The sequence below is a fragment of the Podarcis filfolensis genome (assembly GCF_964270895.1).
Source record: "Podarcis filfolensis genome assembly, chromosome: 3".
NCBI lineage: Eukaryota > Metazoa > Chordata > Lepidosauria > Squamata > Lacertidae > Podarcis > Podarcis filfolensis.
The window spans coordinates 33661599-33685644 of NC_139606.1; the positions used below are offsets into that span (position 1 = coordinate 33661599).

Consider the following 24046-nt stretch of genomic DNA (forward strand, 5'->3'; position numbering starts at 1 on the left):
CTTGGGCCCTCAGTGCAGTCTTTCAGTATTGACTGCCATCAGGGTAGCTCCAGACATCATGTGGTATTATTCGTTGGGTATTTGTAGGCTCTATGGTGGAGGGCATACATATGAGTAAAGAAAGAGCAAGGTAACCACTCCTTCCCCTTCCTGACTAAAAACATCCCTGTATCATTGTGTCAGACACAGACCTTGACTTGTGCTTGTTCTATCCCAGGCTATTGTTCACCTCTGCCACCTGGCATATATTTATGCAATGCCCATGAGGGTCATCTTGCTCAGCCTTGGTTCTGCTTTGTTCTTACAGTGATGAGTCACTGCCCATTCTCTCTCAGTTTAGAAAAATATCACAGGACAGGCCCCAACTCTTCCTTCAGGGCTTCCAGGTTCCTCATCTCTCCTCCTCCAACCCGTCTCCTCTCAGTTTACAGCAGCTGGCAAGCACAGCACAAGCTGGGAGAGGCTCCCAGGCCAAACAGACTGAGGCGCACAAGGTTTCCAGGCCGCTTATCTGAAAAATACATTTGAATGAGATAAGCTTACCGATAAACTGGCCTTGCAGTGGATTTTCAAAAAGCATTCCTCAGCAAAGCAATAAAGTTGCTACTTCAGCCAGGTGACTCAGTGGCGTCAAAGCACAGCCAGAGCCAGGGCAGCAGTAGGGCTCTCCATTTGGCAGGATGGTCTGCTCAGCGTCCTCTGCCAAAGTATTTTGTCTATGTCTGCACAATCAAGTTGCGAGCCACTGAAGTATTCTTTTTCAGAGGATTTCTAGATTGTCTGTTCAGACTTGGTCCATGATTATGATTGGTCTATCTGAAAGGCCTGGCTAGCAGACAGAGCGGGGTTAGTGGGCGATACCATATGGATTAATAAATTAATAGCAGATTTCTCTGCCTCACTTACTGAATATCTTCTGCCTCCCGTACCCAGTAGAGCTTCTCTCTCATATTTATGTGTTGTGGTATGAGTGGGTGCGGAGAAAGGAAAATAGTGTGCATAGCACTCTTCCAAGAAAGCCAAAGGCAAACGGAACCTGTTTTCATTGGTCAAAATTTGGGCATTGAATGTGTTGACAGTGTATTGTACAGTGGTACCCCGGGTTACAGACGCTTCAGGTTACAGACTCCGCTAACCCAGAAATAGTACCTCAGGTTAAAAACTTTGCTTCAGGATGAGAACAGAAATCACAAGGCGGCGGCATTGGTTCATTGCGGCAGCGGGAGGCCCCATTTGCTAAAATGGTACCTCAGGTTAAGAACAGTTTCAGGTTAAGAACGGACTTCCAGAACGAATCTTAACCAGAGGCGCCACTGTGTGTACACGCTATACATTTTAAGCGTATCAAAAGCACACCACCATACCCCAAGAATGAAGACAGGAGTGCCTGGCGTGCTCTGGTCCATGGGGTCACAAAGAGTCGGACGTGACTAAACGACTAAACAATAACATACCCCAAGAATCTTGGCAAGGGTAATTAACCTTCACAGAGCTACAAGCTACAATTACTAGGGTTGTTGGGTTTTTGGGGGTGGGGGTAGGAGGGACACTTTAAATGTACAACTATAGGCAGCCGATGTCAAATTCTTTGCAAGGCCCCCAACTTATTGTCATGATCCTCACCCATATTTGTTGCCAAGCCCCATTGTTCCAACCTCAATACAGTAATCTACATCCTTAGACACAACCAAGTCTAGACATCTAAGTTTTATCTAACTTTGAGAGGTGGGTCACCCAACCTTTGCTAAAGTGGGTTGCCCACTCAGTTCCTGAAAAAAATACCTTGAATAAGATTTGTTCACAGCCAAAGTCCTTGGCTTTTGCCAACGTTAGTCCTTTTTTTTAATAGAAACTAATGGTTTTAGGAGCAATCTACCTTCTTGCCTTCTTTGGGTTGTGTATCTTGCAGTAAGTGGAAAACTGACCTCCACTCCAAATCTTCCACCCTCTCCATAGCAACTATACTGTGTATTATTGTTGTATGTGTGAGAGAGAATTCATTAGTGCTTCTTTCTGTAAACTCCTGCATTGACCATTTTCCCACAATCATCACCACCTGGTGGCTGTGAACAGCAAAAACTCCCTAATGTCAAGTTTTCTCAGCTCAGTCTTCCAAAGAAAATTTTACAACACCAGTACAATTTGCTTCAGAAGATTGGCTTCACTATTTTATTGCAGCAAAACAAAACAAAAAAAGAGTCTTGTGAAACCTTAAAACTATTGTTGCCACAATAAATGTGCTAATATTTTAAGGTGCCACAATACATCAACTCGCCAGTTAGGTGTGCAGTGCAATGCTTATGTCTTTATAAGTCAGCCCTTCTGAGTTCTGTGGGACTTGCTTGGAATAAGTATGAGGGGGTTTAAAGTCCTATGACTTAATTAAACGTATACTTTACGGTGCTATTTTTCTAGAAAAGAGGTGCCAGAACTCACCACGAATGCCTCCCTTGTTTTCTTATAATGGCAATGGGACCCACCTGAGAGGTGCCAGAACTGAGTTCCAGCAAGTTCCGGCTGAAAAAAAGCACTGCTTGTGAATGACATTTAAGCACAAGAATTTATAAAATAACCAGTTTCCATTTTCCTGTATGAGGAAGAAAGAAATGTTCAGTACATAGAGCTTATGGTTCATTACAGATGTCATTAGCAACACTATGTGTAGGGTGCACATTTTAAATTCTGTAATGTTTCATAATGGCTATCATCATCATCAGTTCATTAAATGCTATCAACACTTTTTGCTATCCGCAGGTTGTTGCCATCGTTATGGATATGTTTACAGATGTGGATATTTTTAAAGAAATTGTAGAAGCATCTACTAGGGGAATTTCAGTGTATCTTCTACTTGATGAATCTAACTTCAATCACTTTCTGAAGATGACAGAGAAACAAGGCTGTCAAGTTCAAAGGCTCAGGGTAAGTAATTTGTTCGGTGAGAGAGGAAAATATTTGGCGCACAAGTGCTCCAAAATAATAAATTGACATGTTAGTTGCAAAAACTGAATATAGCAATGTCTGTAAGGAAAAACTTTCTCTGGGGCTTGCAAATATCCTACTGCACCTTAAAAGCTGCCTTTGCAGTGATACTGACAAGAGAGCGAGATCTTTCTAACAGCACAATCCTATCTGTGTTTACTTGGGAGTAAGTCACACTGTGTCCAATTTGAGCTTTACCCTCCAATAAGTGGGTTAAGGAGTGTGACCTGACACCCTTTCTCAAGTGCTCATTAGTAAATTCCATTGAAATTAATTGGATTTCTTTCTGAGCAAGCATGGGCAGGATAAAGGTGTGCAGCTGTAATTGCTTGCAATCTGATGGGCTTTATCTGGGATGTGCAGACAGTGCACCCCAGGATCTCCAGGGAGCGAGCTGCTTAAAACCGTTGATGCAAGGAAGTGAGCAATGATGGGAGCAAAAAGAAGGAGCCACGGGCCTTCATCTCCTTCTGGAAGTAGTGTGTGTTTAGCCCAGAGGGAAAGAGCAAATGAATGGGCAGGAGAAACAGCAATAAAGTGGAGCTGGGGCTGCCATCCTGAAGATATCTTGCCCAAGAGCCAAACAAAACTTGGAGTCAGTAGCGTGGGTGAGAATACAGTGGTACCTCGGGTTACATACACTTCAAGTTACACACTCCGCTAACCCAGAAATAGTACCTCAGGTTAAGAACTTTGCTTCAGGATAAGAACAGAAATCGGGCTCCGGTGGTGCGGCGGCAGCAGGAGGTGCCATTAGCTAAAGTGGTGCTCCAAGTTAAGAACAGTTTCAGGTTAAGAACAGACCTCTGGAACGAATTAAGTACTTAACCCGAGGTACCACTGTAGTGAGGAGAATGGGAGGTGGGTTTTTTTCTGCCTCCTTCCATCTATTTGCATCCATTCTTTTGAAGACACGCAGAAGGTATTTCCTTAAAGAACTTTGGCAACCAGAATCCAGTGCTGTGTGATTAGAACAGCAATTGCATGTTCTGTTGGCTCTCTGATTTAAAAAAGAAATGTTTTATGATCTTCAAATGGAGCAATCCCTAGGATTCCAGCTTCAAGCTGCCACAAGGACATTTCACAAATACAGGTTTTATACTGGCAAAGTGATAAAAAGGCTGTATCTCCATGCGTGCAAATTTTAATTGGCTACTGTGGTATCATTGCACTGATCTGACCCAACTGCCCTTAACTGAGGGTGTTCCTGTTTTTTTTTTTTTTTAATAGGTTCCTGTTTTTCCCCCACACACTGCTGTGTTGGTTTTACTCCTATAAGTCACTTGTGTTGCACCTCTTATAGCAAATTGTACGCAATTATAATGTATCAGGGTGACTTAGGCTGGCTTGTAGTTGACCAATTATTTGGGTGGAACCCATGAAGCAATACCAGCTACTGTGTGAAGCTCCTTAGTAGTGATGCAAACCTTAGTAAAATAATATTTTTATTTTTATTTTATGCTGCAAAAAATTACATACCACAGTTCCAGGGTGGTTACAAAGAAAATAAAAATATGAAATGGGGGGGGGATTATTATCCCTTTGCACTCTCTGAAAATCTATCTCAGAAGATTAAGAGACTCTCTGGGACAGTGTCAGAGGTGCTATCTGGAGCTGCTGAGGAAGGGAGGAATTGGCAAGTCCTCTTCCATTAGCAAGATCCCTTCATTTTATCAAAAGACTATGGTAACCGAAAGAGCAAATATGTTTTGCCTATCAAAAATATGCTGTATAATGGGGTGATTAACCAGGAAAAGCATATATGAGGGTTGCTCATTGAAAATGTTGGTTTAGTATGTGGCAGTGAGAAATTCCATGTTAGAGAGCCCTAGGAGAGGAATTGAAAATAAGGCTGGTGATATAATGTCATTATATAAATCGATGATGTGACCACAGTTGGAATTATGAATAATAGCTGACTAAATCAAGGTAGAAGTAAATGGATTTACTTATCTGCATTGATTTCAGTGTGTCTGCTCTGAGTACGGCTTTTCTGAATATCACTAACTATGGCCAGTTCTGGTCACCACACCAAAAAAAAAAAAATGATATTGTAGAGCTGGGGAAATGGCAGCAATGGGCAACCAAAATTATCTGGAGACTGGAGCAACACTTATGACAAAAGTTATAATATTTAAGGATATTTAGTTTGGGGGGGTGGGTGCAGTTTTTCTCCTCGTAATACCCAGTGGGACTGACACTACTTCTTCACGTAGTGACTAGTTAAACTGCGGAATTTGTTTCCACAAGATGTGCTTGCCACCAATAGATGGCTCTGAAAAGAAATTGAACAGATTAATGGAGGGTAAAGCTATCAGTCTGCCTACAAGTCATGATCATTCCAGAAATAGATGCAGTATGCTATTGCTTCATGCCTCAGTTACGGGACAACATAGGCATCTGGTTGACCACTGTGGGAAATGGGTTTCTGGCCTAGAGAAGCCTTTGATTCAGTAGGACTGTTCTAATGTGCTTCTATTCATATGTATAGTACCAGAGCACTATGGGCTTATCTACACTTACCTTTTCCCCTACTCTTTCCAGGCAGAGATCTGTGTTTTAATGCTCAGTCTGTGAGCATTGTCTTTTTGTTGTTGTTGTTTCCCTAAGCTTTCTCTGCAGAAACCCACTCTCTAAAGCTGAATCGGAGCAAAAGTCCGATTGATGCTTCCTCTGATAGAACTTTAAAGAGCATTGGGGTCTTTTGTGAGGAAAACTCTGGGGCCAAAAAAAGGAGGCACTTGGCTGGGAGCTTTAAATTGCAGCCTGGAAAGAGCAGAGGAAAGATAAGCATTGATAAACCTTGTGATCAGCCTCAGCTATAGGTAGAAACAGTGGTTATTTCTAAAAAAAATGTTTAGGGGTACTCTCATTTTGACTCAAGAAAATCACCATTTTATAGTTCAAATCGGGGAAAATAAATGCAGTTAATGGACAAAAGTAAAAAGATTCACAAAATGTTTAGGGGTAGGTGTACCCCTGTGTACCCCCAGAAAAAAAGCACTGGGTAGACAGACACACTCTCTCGCTCTCACTTTCTCTCTCCCAATCGTTCTCTCTCACACACTATTTTATGGTTCTATCTTAACTAATATGGATATGAAAACCTCTTTCTGTGGTGTTGTCTGGATTAAAGAGATTAGGGTTCCTTCTACATGTAATAAGAACTGTGAAGTGTTTTAAATCCAATTACTAGATAGTTAATCCAATTAAACAAACTAGGGTTTTTTTCCTGCATTAACATGCTTTGAATTTCTCAGCACAGGTAGTGTTTAAAGCTGCAACTCTCTGTACCCTTGCTTGGAGCTAAACCTCCATTTGATTTTACTCAAAACTGGAAAATAGGCATAAGACCGGGTTGTAAATTGTTCTGTATTTGTTTATATTAATGCATTCCGACTTTTTCATACAATTTCTCATCTCTTTTTTTTTTTCAGAACATGAGGGTGCGCACAGTAAAAGGACAAGATTATTACTCCAAGTCAGGGGCGAAATTCCATGGGAAAATGGAACAAAAATTTCTTCTTGTTGACTGTAAGAAAGTCATGTATGGTACCTATAGGTAAGAAGCTATGCACATGTTAGATATAATTTATATATCTTCAGTGTAATGTTGCTGCGTGTTCTTGTCCACAGGAGGAACATGTGCTAGGGTCATCTTGGGCCAAGAGACATGGTTTGCCATGGGGACAACTGAATCTTTCTAGTAAGGGGGTTAGCAATGGAATGAAGAGCCAGGATCAGGGTTATTACAGGAGTGAAAGATTATTTACAGAGACCAGCAACTGTGAGACTAACTCTATAGAGGGGGTGGAGATAGATGAGTCAAGCACAGGCATAGGCAAACTTGACCCTCCAGGTGTATTGGGACTACAACTCCTATCATCCCTAGCTAACAGGACCAGTGGTCAGGGATGATGGGAGTTGTAGTCCCAAAACATCTGGAGGGCCGAATTTGCCTATGCCTGGTCAAGCATAATCAATGTCCTTGCCCAATGTAAGAAAGCTGGAGAGTATATATTGGGTTACAAATATGAAGAGATGAAGGTTGTGTGTGGCAGATAAGAGGAACTAACATTTGGCTGAGAGAAAACATAGGTAATCTAAAAGAAGGGAGAGAAGTCAGGTTTTTTTTACAAAAGACGTTAAGGCACAGATTTTTACATAGCTCAAATGGAGCAAGAACATAGGCTGTTTTCCTGGAGGAATCTATGAATCCCAAGAACAACCTCAATACAGGGGTTGATTTACCTTTGGAAATCTGTGGTTTTTTGTTTTGTGGGAAAAGAAGCCCTTCGGGTCCTGTTAGCCTAAGAACAAGAGGATTGTTGTCAGAGCAGACCAAAGGCTCTGATGTACATTGTTAGAAGGATGTACATTTTGTTGCCATGGGTACTTTGTGTGAAATGTGTGACTCATAAGGGTATCCATGTGCATAATTGGGACGGTGGTTTCTGAACTTACAGCTTCTACGCAGGAGCACCAGAAACAGAAGCATTTTTGATAGCACACTGAGAGGAGGAGACATTTGCAGCAACCCATTGGTATCTGTCACTTTAAGACTGAGCTCTTAAACCATAGAGTGCTTGGATGAAGTAGCCAGAGAAATTTATGTCTTCACACAAAGATTTCAGTCCCTCTTTTTCCTTTTGGCTACAGCTTACAATATACTGTCAACATGGGTTCTTTGGGGGAGCTTGCATGATTATTATGACAACCAAATATCAGTAGCAGCAGCATCTTCTAAGAAAACTCATAGTGGCTAACCTAGAACTTACCATAGTCTCTTACGCAGAAATGGATTAAGTCCACATCTGTTTTGCCTAAACAGCATTGTAGCATTGGGTGCTGCCAGCTCATTCACCAGACCTATTGGATAATCTTATGTCTGCCATCTGGAGTGATTTTGGAAGAAATAATAATAATAATTGTTATTGAAATTAATGATATTTAGTGACATCCCATGGTTTATAAGAATAGTTCATTCTCACTGAATCTAGTTTATTGTTGGAATAATTACTTAATGGACAGATTTTTTTAAAAAAATAATGTGTTACATCATTATATTCGCAATAGCCCTTGAGATCCATGTTTCTTAATTTGCTTCTTCTTTTTGTTACATTCAGATGTGACAGAGGAGGTAAGGTAAATTACATTTTCTTACCCTCAGATTCTTCTGCAGATTGTACTTTGGCATAAGATGGATTGTAAACAGATGACCATTTGGGGATGCAATGCATACTTTACTGAAGATTTCTGGCAAAGCAGTGATTTATAGGGTTGTGTTTTCCAAATAAGTTGTTTTTAAAAGTGCTGGACCAATATATGTATTTGTTAAATTATATGAATGCAAGGGATTGTCTTTGGTTAGAAACATCCCAGCAAAACATACAATATTTTAAAACATGATAGTCAGAACTGCTATGTTTGAGCAGCATGGCTATGTGAAAATATTAGTAAGGTGGTGTTGATATCTGTAAATACCTATCCTACAGGCTCATGGCAAATAACTATGAAAATTAATGTAAAATATATTTGCATGGTTTCACTTTATGGTACACTAGTAAGTATACAAATATAAAATACTATTCTGATTAACTGTGTGATATAAAATTATTATTTTTTCATCTCTTTTCATTCTCTCAATTTATCAGGGATTGTGTTTGGCTACTGGGACTCTCTTTGAAGAAATTTTCCATTGAGTTATTTGAGGAGCTACTTCATAAGCCTCAGTTTAGGGCTTTTGCCTCCTGTGTGGTGCTCCTTATCAAGCAGAAAGACACATGTCTGCAAGATAGAATGCTTACAATTGTCAACACGTGTTACACACACACACACACACACACACACACACACACACCACTAGTGAAAAAGTGGTTCCATGTCTGCTATTAGCTAACACTGTGTGTGTGTGTGTGTGTGTGTGTGTGTGTGTGTGTGTGTAACACTTGTTGACAATTGTAAGCATTCTATCTTGCAGACATGTGTCTTTCTGCTTGATAAAGGAGCACCACACAGGACTCCACCTCCTTTAAGCCTTAGCCAGAATGGCCAGTTGTCAGAGATGATAGCAGGTGCTACCTACCTCTACTTATAGCTTGTGTTGGTAAAAATAGGTATCATTCTCAGTATGCTTCTCCAGCTTTAATCATCAGTGACTCATCACTAAAAAAAATCTGATTGATCATACGGTCCCTGTGCACATTTCTGAGGAGAACAGATTTCTTTTCTTATACAGAAACCTATCACTATGTAACTTGACCACTAGTTAACAAGTGTTTGCCTGTTCCTGGTTTGGATTACTAATTGTCATTTCTTCATCTTTCAGCTTTATGTGGTCCTTTGAGAAAGCAAACCTCAGCATGGTCCAGGTTATCACAGGACAACTGGTTGAATCTTTTGATGAAGAGTTTAGGACACTGTACGCCCGTTCTTCTGTTCCCAGCTCATTTGCTCCAGAATTAGTTAGAATTAATAGCCGCCGAGCACTCTGGGAGAACGATGCCTACCAGCATTCACAGTCTTCCTTAGCTTCAGCTTCTAGCCTGCGTAACCCTTTTGGGAGGGCCAACAAAACCCACAACTTAGACACCAGCTTTCTGAAGAAACAAGGCAGATATGGAATAAATGACAATGACACATTCACTCCTAGAAACCACATCTTTCAGAAACCACAGTTTGCTCCAGGTTTTCATATGCAGAGTAGAATCCAGCAGTACCAGCCCAACGATGTAAATGAACATTGGAAAAGGCATAGCTATGCAGGGGAGAAACCAGAAAGGACTCCATACATGATGCTCAACAGGGCAATGAACCGGGCAAATAATCAACCTCACGGTTGGCAAGTGCCATCTGACAGTCTCAGCGTTGTATCTTCGTTGCACGGAAGTTACAAAAACCTCAATGTGCCTCAACAGAGTCTGGTTGACCGGCTTCCACAGCCGAAGCTGAATATTGCAGACAGGAACTCAATTGTACGGAGATCTTTCAATGGAACAGACAGTCACATCCGCTACCTACAGCAGAGAATGCCGACCCTTGAACGTACCACGAAATCTTTCCTGCGCAACTGGCGCATTGAATCGTATTTAAATGACCAGTCGGATTTTCCAGCAGACTCAAATGGCTCAGGGATAGGTGATAGGTGTGAGGGCTTTGATGCAGCAGAAAATATCAAGGCCCATGCCCTTTACGCTCACTCTCGCCTGCGCTCCTCCTTTGTCTTTAAGCCAACTTTGCCAGAGCAGAAAGAAGTAAACAGCTGTGCCAGTTCTTCTAATTCGACTATCATTGGTTCAGATGGCAGTGTGACGCCCAAAGGAACGCCCAACCATGTTCCCAAACCAGAAGATGCAGCTGATGACATTGAGGCAGAACCAAGCACACACGTCCCACTGGAACCTGAGGTAGTCAAAAACAACAACCTGCCGATTTCAGAAGATAAGAAACCTAGTGTAACTCCGCCAGTTAGTCAAGAGAAGCCTACCTACCTATATTCAACTCTGAGCACAAGCAGACCAGTAGAATTTCTCAAGAATGAAAGCATACTGAAAAGGCGAAGTTTTCCAATGTTTGACAATTCAAAATCTGCTTTGGATCTTGGGAATAATAAAGATGCAGCCAGCTACGTCTACAGCACACTAAATAGGAATAGACTTAGACAACCGGCTGCTCTAAAGCCACCGCTAGAGGAGGACCTACAAAACTCTAAAAGCTTGTACGATGTTGCCAATCATCTATCACCTGACAGTAATAAGCTGAAAAGTGAACAGGCCAGGTCTCCCACCACCCCGAAGTCCATTTCTGTGGCTGCACTAGCTGAATCGAGCAAAGATGACCCTGGGAAAGATGCCTCGCCGAAGAAAGAGAACAAGAATTCCCCAAGTTTCCTGAAGAAGGGGTCGCAGAAACTGAGGTCGTTGCTGAACCTCACACCGGAGAAGAAAGAGAGCCTGTCCAAAAACAAAGCGCCTGCTTTTTACAGAATGTGTAGCAGTTCTGACACTCTGGTGTCAGAAGGTGAAGAAAATCAAAGACCCAAAGTGGCGGAAATAAAGGTGGAATGTTCTCCCAGGAAAAAAAGAAACTCCTCATCTAATTCACAGGGGAGCCTACATAAGAGTAAAGAGGACATTACTGTCAGCCCAAAGTCCCCCAAATCTCCAAAATCTCCCAAGTCCCCCAAGTCTCCAAAATCACCAAAGTCTCAAAAATCTCTAAAACCTCCATCGGAAGAGAACATGAAAAGGGGGCCTGTTGTGAAACCAATAGAAAATATGCTGTTAGAAGTACCTCCAGGGGACCCATCTGCTCCCAGATTCAACACCGAGCAAATTCAGTACCAGGATGTCAGGGAGCTGCGAGCAAATGCAGGCCGGGATCGGGTACCCCCACCAACTGCTGCCGCTATTCCTCCGCACAGGGTCAGTGCAGCGGCGCCTCGTCTATCAAGCACCAAGCCAAACGATGAGCTAATAAGACCTCGCTTGAGCGATAGGCGTATTTACAGTCGCTTTGAGCCGTTTTGCAAAGTGGAAAGCTCTGCTCAGCCAACAGGAACTCAGCAACCAAGCAGCACCCAGAAAAACAGCGCTCACTATCCGGAGACAAATAGCAAGGCCTCTAGGAATAATTATGGAAGGAGCAACCAGGTGGCGAATTACAACCCTGGTGTCTACCACCCATTGCACCCCAATGAAAACAAGTTGCGAGGAATTATGCAAAAGTTTGGGAATTTTATATACAAAAATAAATGAAACCTACTTATGGAATTTTTTTATTTTATTTTTTTAAAATATACCTGCTGTAAATACTTAAGTACAGACTGCTGGACAGCTTTTGTAAAGCTTAACTCAAATCACTACAGGAGTTAGAACACTGCTATACATGTATATAACTTTGGTTCAGCATAGGTTTCGGAATCCGACCTGTTGATACGTATTTGCGTTTTTATGTCGTTTGAGGTGTAACTCACCTCAGTGCTGGCAATAAACATTCTTTTATAAACCCTGCCAAAACATGCAAGGTGGTGCCACTCTTTCCATAAAATTGCTTTCATGCACAATAAATGCTCATTGGTTACTAATCTTTTTACATGCAGTCTGCATGTCTACTCTCAAGGTTGTGCTTCTGTTGGGGGAATATACTGTTTTCTGAATGCTGGACTTGCTATATTTTTGTAAACGAAAGAAGCAATGCTGCTCCCCTCCAATACAATATCTACTAGGCTTCCATTTTCAGCAGCAGTTACATGTATATTGTCACATGCAGTGATAGTAATATGCATACGCTAAAGTAACACGTGACTGGAGAAGACTGTAATTGCAGTTGTCCATAACACAAGTGCAGTATTTGAGTTGGCGCTATTAATCTGAAAGCCTATCCTTTAAAAAGTGCAAAAGAATGAGCTTAAGTTAACATGACCAATCTAGCAGATAGGTAAATCTGGATCAAAATCAATAGGATGCAAATATGCTTTATTGGCACAGTTGAAATATCACAAACCTGATTTTTCCAACAGTGCCTTGAAGCTCGCAAAAATGTGGTAAACTCACCATTCCTCCTTTCTCACACATGAGCCCCCCCCCACCCCAGTTTTCTCTAACCATATTTTGTCATCGCATCCCAATTGGCAACTATTGTTTTATTGTTATGTAAGCCGGTATGAGGAGGTTTTTTGTTTTTTTAAAAGCAAACAAACAATCAAGCATTATAATTTTTATGAAATATATAAAAACAAACTCCCTGTTACTGTTTGATCCCACCCAATTCAAACCATGGTTTCAAAATACAGTTTAAAGGCAAGTCATTAGCTATGGCTGGCCAGTTGAGACATCGCATCAAAATGTGGCTAAGGGAAAGAAACAGGAAATTAGAGAGTCAGAGAGTATAAACATCCATAACACAGGAGAGGGGAACCTCAGCTCTAAGGGCCAAATGCAGGCTTCTCTGTCTGGCCTTTGGATCTTTTTCTAAGCCATACGCCTCACCTTCAAAGACAATTACAACCACTATCTATTCAGTGCAGGAGATGCTCACATACATTATTAGCGTGTTCGGATCTTGCTGCAGGCAACAGTCTCCGGATCAGAAAACCCACATATCACTGTCTTTTTTAATATAGTAGCTGCTTCAAAATGATGATTGTGCTCATTTATGGAAGCAGAGAACAACTGTATTTCAGTCTGCCCATTCTCATACTTGCTTTATTATATTCTTATGTTTAACAAACCATTAAGTTATTACTGTTTGCTGTATATATCTAAAGATGATGGGAGGCAGACTTTAGAGAATGAGAATTTATAGGCAAGAGCTTGCTGGCCTTAAAAAGCCCCAACTTGCTTTGTCATAAAATTGCATTTTATGGCCTTCAGCGTTTTTTTTTAAAAAAGAGATGTGAAAAATAAGACCAATAACATCTTGCATAACTATGCAGCAATAAATTTTAAAGCCATGCCATTAAAGTGAAGTTTTGTTCGTAGTTTGGTGATATAAAGTTTTTATTAGCAATCATTTGGTTTACATCCTTAATCCACTTGTGATTTTTCAGCTCCAAAAAGGAGGGAAGGGGAGCCTTACATTAATGAATGAGACATCAAAGTATTTTTGCCCTGAAGTGAACTTTATTTCTGAGTTTTATTAGATAATATGAACATGTGCTAGCATCCCATAATGTGCACACTAATTAGTGGCTCTTCCTTGTTTCCCTCCATGGGGTAAGCAATAATGGTCATGCTCACACACAGTGCTAAACCATAGTTTGGCATAACCATAGTTTAGCATTAAACTATGAGTGACTTGGGATTGCATACTCCTTCCTGCTCTCCTCCCACTGTGTGACTGGGAGGATTTTGGTACAGCATAGCTTCACTTTAGAAGAATCCCAACTTGGTGTTATGTTCAAACTAGGGATCCTGGTTTAGAACAAACACTGGTTAACAAGCCAGCACCAATAGCTCACGATTAGATGTTGGCTTCTTCTGAAACCTACCAGAGTTTGTTTAGGCTCATGCACCATGGTTTAGTGTCACGAAGACCATGTGGACAAAGTGATTGGTCATGGCTGGCTCCAGACAGGATAGGAGGAGAGCACCCTAGTTATCAGGGCTTAACTACCCATTGCACACAAATGTATGCAACAAAAAATGAGCACCTGCCTTTCCTAAGTGGAAAAAAAATCTCTCTCTCTCTCTCTGTGTGTGTGTGTGTGTGTGTGTGGAGATGTGGTGTCTCTCTGTGTTTAATCTTTTCCTGCTTGCCGCTTCTTTGATTCCACACACTAATTAAGAAGCCACTCAGTGGCTGAATTTGCTCACAGGATGTGTTTAACTTAAAGCCCTTAAGAGCTCGAACAGTGCTTTGTCTGATCACACTAGACACCCTGTATGTTACATAAAAATATAACTCGGGTATAGAAAAGTATAGGGGGTTGGACCAGATGCCCCCCACCCCCCGGGTACCTTCCAACTTTACAATTCTATGATTCTATGAACATGGAGAATGCAGTGGAATAACAACAATGTTGTTTGGATGTCTGTAAAATGAGGGGAGACAAAGGATGGCATTTCCAGAGAAACGATGAAAGCCACTAAGGAAGGGAGATCATTCTTTGTTTTTAGAGAGAGTGGGTACCATGTTATGTATTTCATTTCATCTTTATTTCAGCCTATATATATATATATATATATATATATATATATATATATATATATGAAAGATAATCAGGGGCATTTCTAAGCAGTGTGCAGGAGACTCGGTATAGTTTAGCAAGACAAAAAATGAGTTAAAACTATAAAACCAGAATTTGATTAAAAGCCTGCTGGAATAAAATAAAATTCAGTTAGAAACAAGAAGTTCAACAGGAATAGGTGCCACAAAATTGGGTCACCAGTACTGGATGCACAACTCCTTGTGACTGCATGCCGTGAATCTGAGCCCTAAGGGAATTTTATTTTCTGTATAAGAAAAAAGGGACATGTTTCTCCTAAGATGTCACTTGCCACCTCTATTTTTTAAAAAACATTTTTCTCATTCCCCCCATTTTTTTAAAAAAAAAACTGTGACCCAATTAATTAAGACCACTTTTTAATTACTAAAAAGGCTTTCAATTAATTTGTCTGATGAATAGACTAGATGCAGCCCTATCATTGCAGTTCCTGTTTTTGCTGGTCATTTGGTGTATCCAGTAATTGACAGGCCATCCTGGTGAGCTGCATGAGGTTTGGTGGGTGACTCACAAACTGTTCTGTTGCCGTTCTGAAGGAGTTTGTTCCATCCTTTAAATGTCACATTTTAAAAGAACCAATCAAAACAACTCTCCATAATTAAGCATCTCGATTGAAATGTGTAATCAAAACATTCCAAAGGCCAATCGTAATGAAAATAAATGAGCGAAATTATTCCAGGTGGTTAAAAGCAAGTTTGCAAGCTAAGTCTAATTGCTTAGACCCAGGAGCAGTCCATTTTATTATTCATTTGAAAGAGCTATCCCTGAAGTAGTAGATCAAAATAAAAGGTTACATTGCTATCAACTTATTCAATGTCTTCCACATCTAAATCCCAAGTGTTCAGGAAAGGTTTTCTGCATATCACTAACCCCAGACGTTTGCAGTGTGTTGCCCAGTCCAGATGGGAGCTTCATGATTGGGCAAGAGTTCAAATTTGTGATTTGTACTGTACCGTTAATTGAGTTAAAAATTCATTCCTTCAACAAACCTTATAGGTTCTGTATGCGCCATGTATTTGAAGCACACCACCAAAGAATCATGGGAACTGTAGTTTGCCCCCACTGTTCCTGCCAGCCTTAACAAACTACAATTCCCAGGATTCTTGAGGGGGTGCTTTAAATGTATGGTGCGTATATAGCCAAAGAGATGGCATGGATATTGTAAAGAAAATGGAAAGTTAGTTATGCTTGGATCACATCCATTTGTTCATTCATTATTCAGTTGTAAGCTGGTTTTCAAGGCAAAAACACTTCACAAAGCAGCCTACATAAAATCATAAAAGCATACAAGACAATTTCAATGAAATTCAAACAAAACAAAATCTAATGTTCCAGCTAAACAATCTCTCAAATTGATCATGCTGTGTAAATCAATCGGACTTCAGTTAGTTGTGACTAATTTTCCCTTTGATGTGTTTCAATAGGACTTAAGTGCTAATGGCTTTTTCTGAACTAGGACCAATAAGCTCGAGATTATAGAGATGTACAATTGAAAAGAAAATCATTCCATTTGCCGTTTCGCTTCTGACAGCCTGACGTTTAATTTTCATTGTTGTCATATTCGATTCATTTCTCCCTTTTAACCCTCTAATTTGCCGTTTTTCTTCAGTGATCACAGTGGAGACTCTGCTTATAGCTCTGCTGTTTAGAGCTCTGGAGTTTTTCTTCCACATGGCGTTATGATTTTTCCCAGTGCTGGTTTGCCCATTCATTGTTTGTTTCTAATATACATGGATTGCAAATGAATAGGAGAAAGTGCATTCACTTCAATTTTTAAAAAAGAAATAAATGCACACACACTCTACTAGGTTCTTTGAGCACATTGGTCCAGTTTATAGACCAAAGAAAATGTAACACTGAACAGATTTACTCTTCATCTTGCCTCTCTAATGCGCTGTTAGTATACTAACTTAAAGATGCAGACAATATGAAAATTTGCAAGGGTGAGGCCTGTGATTTAACTGAGGGTTGAAGCAGCTTCCAGTGATGTAGATCCTCACTGAATTCATAGAATTGGAAAGGATCCCAAAGGTCATCTGGTCCAAGCCTCTGCAACACAGGAGCACAGGAGAGCAAGGATGTAAATTCAACTTCATGCTTTTGTTTTCCCTCTCCCTATTGGATGCCGTGTTTCTTTCAATCCCTGCTGCTGAAGCAGGGGAGTGGGCTGTGAAAGAAAACAGTAAACAAATCCAGAGCTCTCCAGATCAAAAGCAAGAAAACGATTCACTGTTTCACTAATCAAATCATGCATTTTCTACCCCAGAGCCTTGCTACACATTACACCGAGTGCCAGGAAACTCAAACCATAGGGGCTGAAAGCAGCCATCCAGCCCTCTCTGTTCAGTCCTCCAGACTCTTCCCCCGGTCACATTCCTCATTGCCCCTGCTCCAAAGCCCTGGGTGGACAGTGACAATGCCTTTTGCTTGCCTGGATGGAGAGATTCAGGGGTACAGAAAACTCTGGATTTTGCATGGCTGGAAGGTAGCCGACTGTACAAAGTTAAGAGTTCCATTTGTAGCCATGTCCCCTTTTGCATCTGACCATGCCTACTTTTGCCTCTTGTCCTACCCATCACTGGAATGGTTGCTCATGAGGGAATACAGCCATCAGGCTGAAAGATGTTCTCTCCCCCGGCACTGTATCCATCATATAAAAAGTAGCAAAGAGTAAACCAGGCTCTGACTTCTGGAAGAAGGCTTCTTTGCAGGAAGCTGGAGGGGAGCTTGCAAGGCTGGTTGCCTTTTCTTGAGGTCTTTATCTCTGGTTCTCTTGTGTATCATTAGCAGCTAATTGTCTTGCTCCTCCCCTTCCAAGTCCCTGGGGATTTGTGTTCGCATCTGTCATATCCGCTCTTAAAACATGCATCCTATGCAATGCAAGGCATGACTCTAATGATGACCGAAACTGTTTTCCAACTCCAAATGAAACTATTAAAACAAAGATCAGATAGCCATGATTAGGAGGTGTTCACAACCAGCCTGTTGTTCCACTACTCATTCCGCCCTACTTGTACAGGGGACATGCCACCTGCCATCTTGAATGGTGGCAACCTTGACCTCTAGTAGGAAGTGTCTAAGGGCCATGAGTGACTAGATATGATGCAGCAGAACCAGGTTCTTATAGATATAGATCTGACCCTGTTAGGGGAGAGACCACAGTTCAGTAGTTGAACAAATGTTTTTGCATGCAGAAGGTCTCAGGTTCAATCCCTGGGCATCTCCAGCTAAAGTAATCAGGTTGCAGGTGATGGATAAGAGCTCCACTCAAGGCTCTGGAGACCCCTTGCAAGTCAGAGTAGACAGTGCTGGCCTAGATATACAGTGGTACCTCTGGTTACGAACTTAACCTCAAACTGTTCTTAACCTGAAGCACCACTTTAGCTAATGGGGCCTCCCGCTGCTGCCGTGCCGCTGCCACGCGATTTCTGTTCTCATCCTGAAGCAAAGTTCTTAACCCAAGGTACTATTTCTGGGTTAGCGGAGTCGGTAACCTGAAGTGTATGTAACCTGAAGCATATGTAACCCGAGGTACCACTGTACAAGTAAATTGACCTGGTATAAGGCAGCTTTCTGTCTTGTCGAGGAAAAGACTGCTATCCACCCCTGCCACTGGGTGGCTCGGATTCTTTTGGTGAAATTGGGGAAATGGTTCACAGATGGTGGCAGCAACTCTTCTCAACAGCTACTGTGCAGTGACTGCCAGCCTCCACCTCTCCCAGGACATCCTCTATGTGGGTCATATGAGGCCACCACCTTGCTGAAGCTAAGCAGGTTTGGTTCTGTAGACGGGTGACTGCCTAGCAACCACATGTATGCTGCCTTGGGTTCCGTTGCAGAAGAAATGCAGGGCATAAATGTAATAAAAGTATTTTTTAAAGTGATGTTATGTCCTGAAGAGTTGCTGCCGCCACCACCAACTGCCCACAAAATCCTGGCAGTGGCTGTGAAGCAAGTGAAAGGGACCCCATGTGGGATAGTGGTTCGAGTGATGGACGAGGACCTGGGAGACCACAGTTCAAATACCTATTCGGCCACGAAGCTCATTGGGTAATCTTGGTCTTCCAGCCTAGCCTACCTTGAGAGTTGTTGTCGGGATTAAATGAGAAAAGGGAGGCCACGTGCTCCAGCTCCGTGTACTTGGAGGAAAAGGTGAGATAGAAATGCAAATAAATAAAGACATCTCAAGGCTGCCTCCAATTCAGACAACTCTAATCCTTGGAGTAGGCAAGCCCTCCCTATATATACAACAGCATCTTAATAATACCAATTTACTAGTTATAAAAGTCGGCTTTAGTTCCTTAGCGCAAACACCCAAAATAATCTCGGAGGCTATTTGTGCAAATGAGAATCTTTCTCAATGCCTTCATGTGCAATCTTCCCTCTCAAGTACAGATGGGAGGCCCAGGAAAGTGCGTACGGTATTTGTTTATTCCAGTTTGGGTTAGGTGAGCCTTTAGCTATTCCTGTGGAAATTTTGCCTGTTTTCCTAAGATGGGTTCAGATGTTGGAAAAGAGCTCCAGGAGATGGGTCTAATGACTGCCCTTGTGCAGCGAAATATAAGAACAGAAGCACAGACCTTTGGAATTAGGCCAAAGGCAATTATCTTCTTTCACATGGTGGCCACAAGTAGAGCATGAAGGCTACTGTTTTTCCTGATAGTCACAAGAACATAAGAAGAGCCCTGCTGGATTAGACCAAGGGCCCATCTAGTCAAGCTTCCTGTTCTCACAGTGACCAACCAGATGCTCCTGGGAAGCCTGAAAACAGAAGCATGAGTGCAACAGCATTTGCCTCTACTGTGGTCTCCAGCAACTTGGATTGAGAAGGCTATTGTCTATGACAGTGGAAGCAGAACATAACCATCATGGTTAGTAGCCAGAGGTAGCCTTATGCTCCCCACAACTGGTGTTCATTGGCAAACTGCCTCTGAAACAGTAGGTTCCCATTTTATTTCACATTTGTTCACAGACAGACTTATCCTCCACTGATGTAATCTAATCCTGCTTCAAAGCCACGTAAGCTAGAGACCATGAGAGTATCTAAGTTATCTGAAGGCAGCCTGTTTAGGGAAGCTTTTAATGTTTAACAGACCACTGTATTTTAATACTTTGTTGGAAGCCGCCCACAGTAGCTGGGGAAACCAAGCCAGATGGGCAGGGTATAAATGATAAATTATTATTATTATTAGTAGTAGTAGTAGTAGTAGCCAGCAGCACCGAATCCCATACGTTTCATTAGGCCTTGTATGAAATTTTCGCTTCCCTGTCCTTAATGTGATGTCGATCAGTTTCATGGTGTATAACACACACATTCTCCAGGGAAACAGCAATTATATCCAGGATTGCTCCAACCTGTTTTTTTCATCTGTTCTATATAACAAGATGGCTCTAGAAGGGATCCTTCCATTTGCACAGGGATCCAGGATCCAGCAGATGTTTCCCACTGGAAGAAGTGGTGGGGTAGGTAATGTTTACTGATTCCCATTCCCACCCCTCTCCATCTTACAGTGCAACATCCTGTGCTGCTGTGAAGGGTCCCCAAACTCTCCACTGCTGCTTTTCAATGGATCACAGGGGGGAAATTGCCAAAAATTGTCTTCTCAGCTCACCCTCTTCCTCCAGCATGAGCAGAACTCCTCTTACTACCAGCCTGCAACCCAATGAAATTCCTGCTGGGAAATTGCAGGTGTATCGACTGAGGCTCATTTCACATCCTACAGTTCTCCATTTCAACGTGTTCTCTGTGCAAGTAGAGTTACATTTGTGCAGGATCATAGATTTTCACCCATTTTCATGTAGATGTGTTATTGACTAGTATTGGGATTGGCTGAATAAATTCTCACATGGGATGGTGCACCTTTTAGCCTGCTCTAACCTTCTCAAAGGGACATGGGTGACACTGTGGGTTAAACCATAGAGCCTAGGACTTGCTGTTCAGGAGGTTGGCGGTTCAAATCCCGTGATGGGGTGAGCTCCCGTTACTCGGTCCCTGCTCCTGCCAACCTAGTAGTTCGAAAGCACGGCAAAGTGCAAGTAGATAAATAGGTACTGCTCTGGCGGGAAGGTAAATGGCCTTTCCGTGCGATGCTCTCATTCGCCAGAAGTGGCTTAGTCATGCTGGCCACATGACCCGGAAGCTGTACGCCGGCTCCCTCGGCCAATAAAACGAGATGAGCGCCGCAACCCCAGAGTCGGCCACGACTGGACCTAATAGTCAGGGGTCCCTTTACCTTTACCTAACCTTCTCAAGTATTACTGTGTGCATGGTACTTCATGTTTTTGAGTTTTTATACAGGTTTTAGTTACTATTTTAACGGTCGTTTAATTGCGCTTGTGTTTTGTGACTGCTGTGTGCCACCCTGGGCTCCTACAGGAGAAAGGGTGGGACAGACATCTGCTGTTGGATAGAAAACCAGTAATAATTAATAATAGTGCAAATACACATAGAGATACAGGCAGAGACAGGCAGAACAATCAAACCTTGCTTATTCAGCGTTGGTGTGTGTGTGTTGAATTAGGTGGAGGAGTCCTTCCCCCGACAGTATTTGTTGTTGGTAGGGAACAGCATAAAGTCCAAGGGCAGAGAGGGAATGTGGTTTCTGGCAGGGGTGGGTGGGAGTTAGGATTGTTCCCTAAAAGCTAAAGTCAGCTTTCCAGCACTGTTGTGCGTGACTGACCAAATACCGTAAAAAGAGTTAGTATCCTCTGCAAGGTGGTGAAATATAAAGCCACATTATCCCCACCCTGTTCAAAAGGGCTTTTGTAACACCACACCCTTTGCAGCTAAGACTCCAATGAACCAAGGCTCCTGTTTACAGGCATGACTACATAAAGCTGAGGAAACTCCCTGCTGAGTCATCGGAAAACGCAACTTGCAAAATCCCAAGAGCTTGCTTGGACTCCCCAGAATGTTAACCAGTCCTACAGTACAAGCTAAGCTTCCCTTTTCTCATCCCACAGGGAAGCGCAAGGAAGTTGCACAACTATGTCTGGACAACAGGCATAGATTAGGGTAATCCAGGGAGCATACTTTTAGTTTAACCTTCGTACTGAACACATCAGTACAAGACGCAGAGCGCTTCAGAATGACATTCTTTCCTGATACAGGCGCTACGATCTTTAAAGTTTTCAGACCTTGCAACACTTAATGGCAGAATTACATGTTACAAGGCAATTCACCCCTTCCTTTCTCTGCCCCCATGTTCTCATTCCATTAGCAAATGCCTTCTGGGAACATGAGTTTGCTGAGGCAACGCAATAAAAATATTGGATTGGAGCCAATAGCCCATTTCATTTTGTTCACAGGAGGGACCAAGATCTAGCAAAGGTTCCTACCAGAGGGGAGGCAATTTGAGGCGATTTCCCCTACAACCCCATGGGACGTGGGTGGCGCTGTGGGTTAAACCACAGAGCCTAGGACTTGCTGATCAGAAGGTTGGTGATTCGAATCCCCACGACTGGGTGAGCTCCCGTTGCTCGGTATCTGCTGCCAACCTAGCAGTTCGAAAGCATGTCAAAGTGCAAGTAGATAAATAGGTACCGCTCCGGCGGGAAGGTAAACGGCGTTTACATGCGCTTCTCCGGTTCACCAGAAGCGGCTTAGTCATGCTGGCCACATGACCCGGAAGCTGTACGCCGGCTCCCTCAGCCAATAAAGCGAGATGAGCGCCGCAACCCCAGAGTCAGTCATGACTGGACCTAATGGTCAGGGGTCCCTTTACCTTTACCTTTACCTTTACCCCTACAACCCCACATAACATTATAGAGCTCTCCACAACCTCAGAATTCATTTTTCTTTGTTTCTACTTATATATTATATCCCACCTTTCTTCCAAAGAGCTCAAGGTGGTATATATAGCTCTCCCCCACCCTTCCCCTGTATTTTATCCTCACAATGACCTTGTGAGGAAGGTTAGGCTGAGAGATAGTGACTGGTCCAAAAGTCACCCAGTGAGCTTCATGGCTGAGTGTGGATTTGAACCTTTGCCTCCAAGGTCCTAGGTGAGCAATTACTAAGCTCCCTATATTTAGCTTAGTAATTAGAAACATGAATAATTTAGTCAGTTTAGTCAGCTGAAGCAAAAGACATGGATATTGCTTTATCATTGCAACTCTGATTCTTTGCATATAGAGCATGCCTGAAGTAAAAGATTCAATCTTCAAAAAAACATAAAATGTCAATGTATAATCATGCTCCAGGGCAATCTCTGAATCTATTAGGAATGAAACATTCTGGATGCATGAATTATCTTTTAACTGTTTCGTACAGCTTCCTTTAGCTCTGTTCCCCTCCCCCTTTGGAATATACCAGGGCCTGCTCCACATGAGGGTAGGGAAAGGTCCTTTCTCTCATTCTCCAGTCACACATTATCTGAGTTTGTGGTGGTTGGGTGGGGTTGGGGAGTTGACTAGGCATAAAATGGCAAAGAACATCAAAGAGATAAGCTCTTTTCATCTCTCCTCTGTTCAGAAGGGAGGGAGGGAGGGTGTCTAGTTGTGGAATCCAGTTAAATGTGAGTGTTGCTCAGTGCACAAATAAACTGAGGAGGAAGAGCAAACAGTCTCCTGCTTCCCATTTTGAGAAGTGGATATTTCTTGAGACCTTTGGTGGGCATCACAGGAGGCACAGTTGGGCTTCCTGGCACCTGCAGACACCGTCTTGCGACAACTCCATTGTACACCTGTGCAAATTAATATCTCAAAATGCATTCCCCGAAGGGAAATAGAGTTGGCAACTTGTACATTCCAAAAAAGGGGTTGGGATTGTCCTGGTGAACAGGGGCAGGTGGATCATATACTTGACCATATAGTAATCCTACAGCTACGCATCGTTGCCAGATAGCTGAATTTTACCAAATGCATAGATTTGAGAAGTAAATAGCCAGTGCAGAAAATTATATATGAGTTACTAAATATCTTGGACATCTTGCATCCTTTTCATTTCTGCTTTCCACAAAATCTTTTTTCAGTCACCAAGAAACAAAGAAAGAGACCCCAAAGGTGGTGAAATATTTAATGTACAGAGCACTGTTAAATGTAATTTGTTTACAATGAATTATTCCTGAAGTTTTACCTGACCTACTGTATATTATTTTGTTGTGTTTTATTCTTTTATTACAGAAAGCTCATGAGAGCTTTAGCTGAACAGCAAGATAATAAATAACTTAAATAACCAACCAAATAAATAAAATAATGTGCTTACCTTATGTAATACAATTTTCCTCACAAAATTCGCAGTCAACTAGGAGTTTGCCTTCTGGTGGACTGCAAATTCACATGGGCTTTGCTAAGGCCAGAGATAAATTGATAGTTATTCCAATCATGGTTCTTTTTCAAAGT

The 24046-nt window shown here is 42.1% G+C and overlaps 1 protein-coding gene across 1 annotated transcript in view; it reads left to right on the forward strand.

The window, feature by feature from the left end:
* Positions 1–12064, forward strand: part of FAM83B (family with sequence similarity 83 member B) — a 46766-nt gene extending 34702 nt beyond the window's left edge. The window contains exons 3-5 of the mRNA XM_083607170.1: positions 2755–2919; positions 6417–6541; positions 9308–12064. Of these exons, the coding sequence (XP_083463296.1) occupies positions 2755–2919; positions 6417–6541; positions 9308–11735 (2718 nt within the window). The 3' untranslated portion in view covers positions 11736–12064. The remainder of the gene's footprint in view (positions 1–2754; positions 2920–6416; positions 6542–9307) is intronic.
* The last annotated feature ends 11982 nt before the right edge of the window (positions 12065–24046 follow it).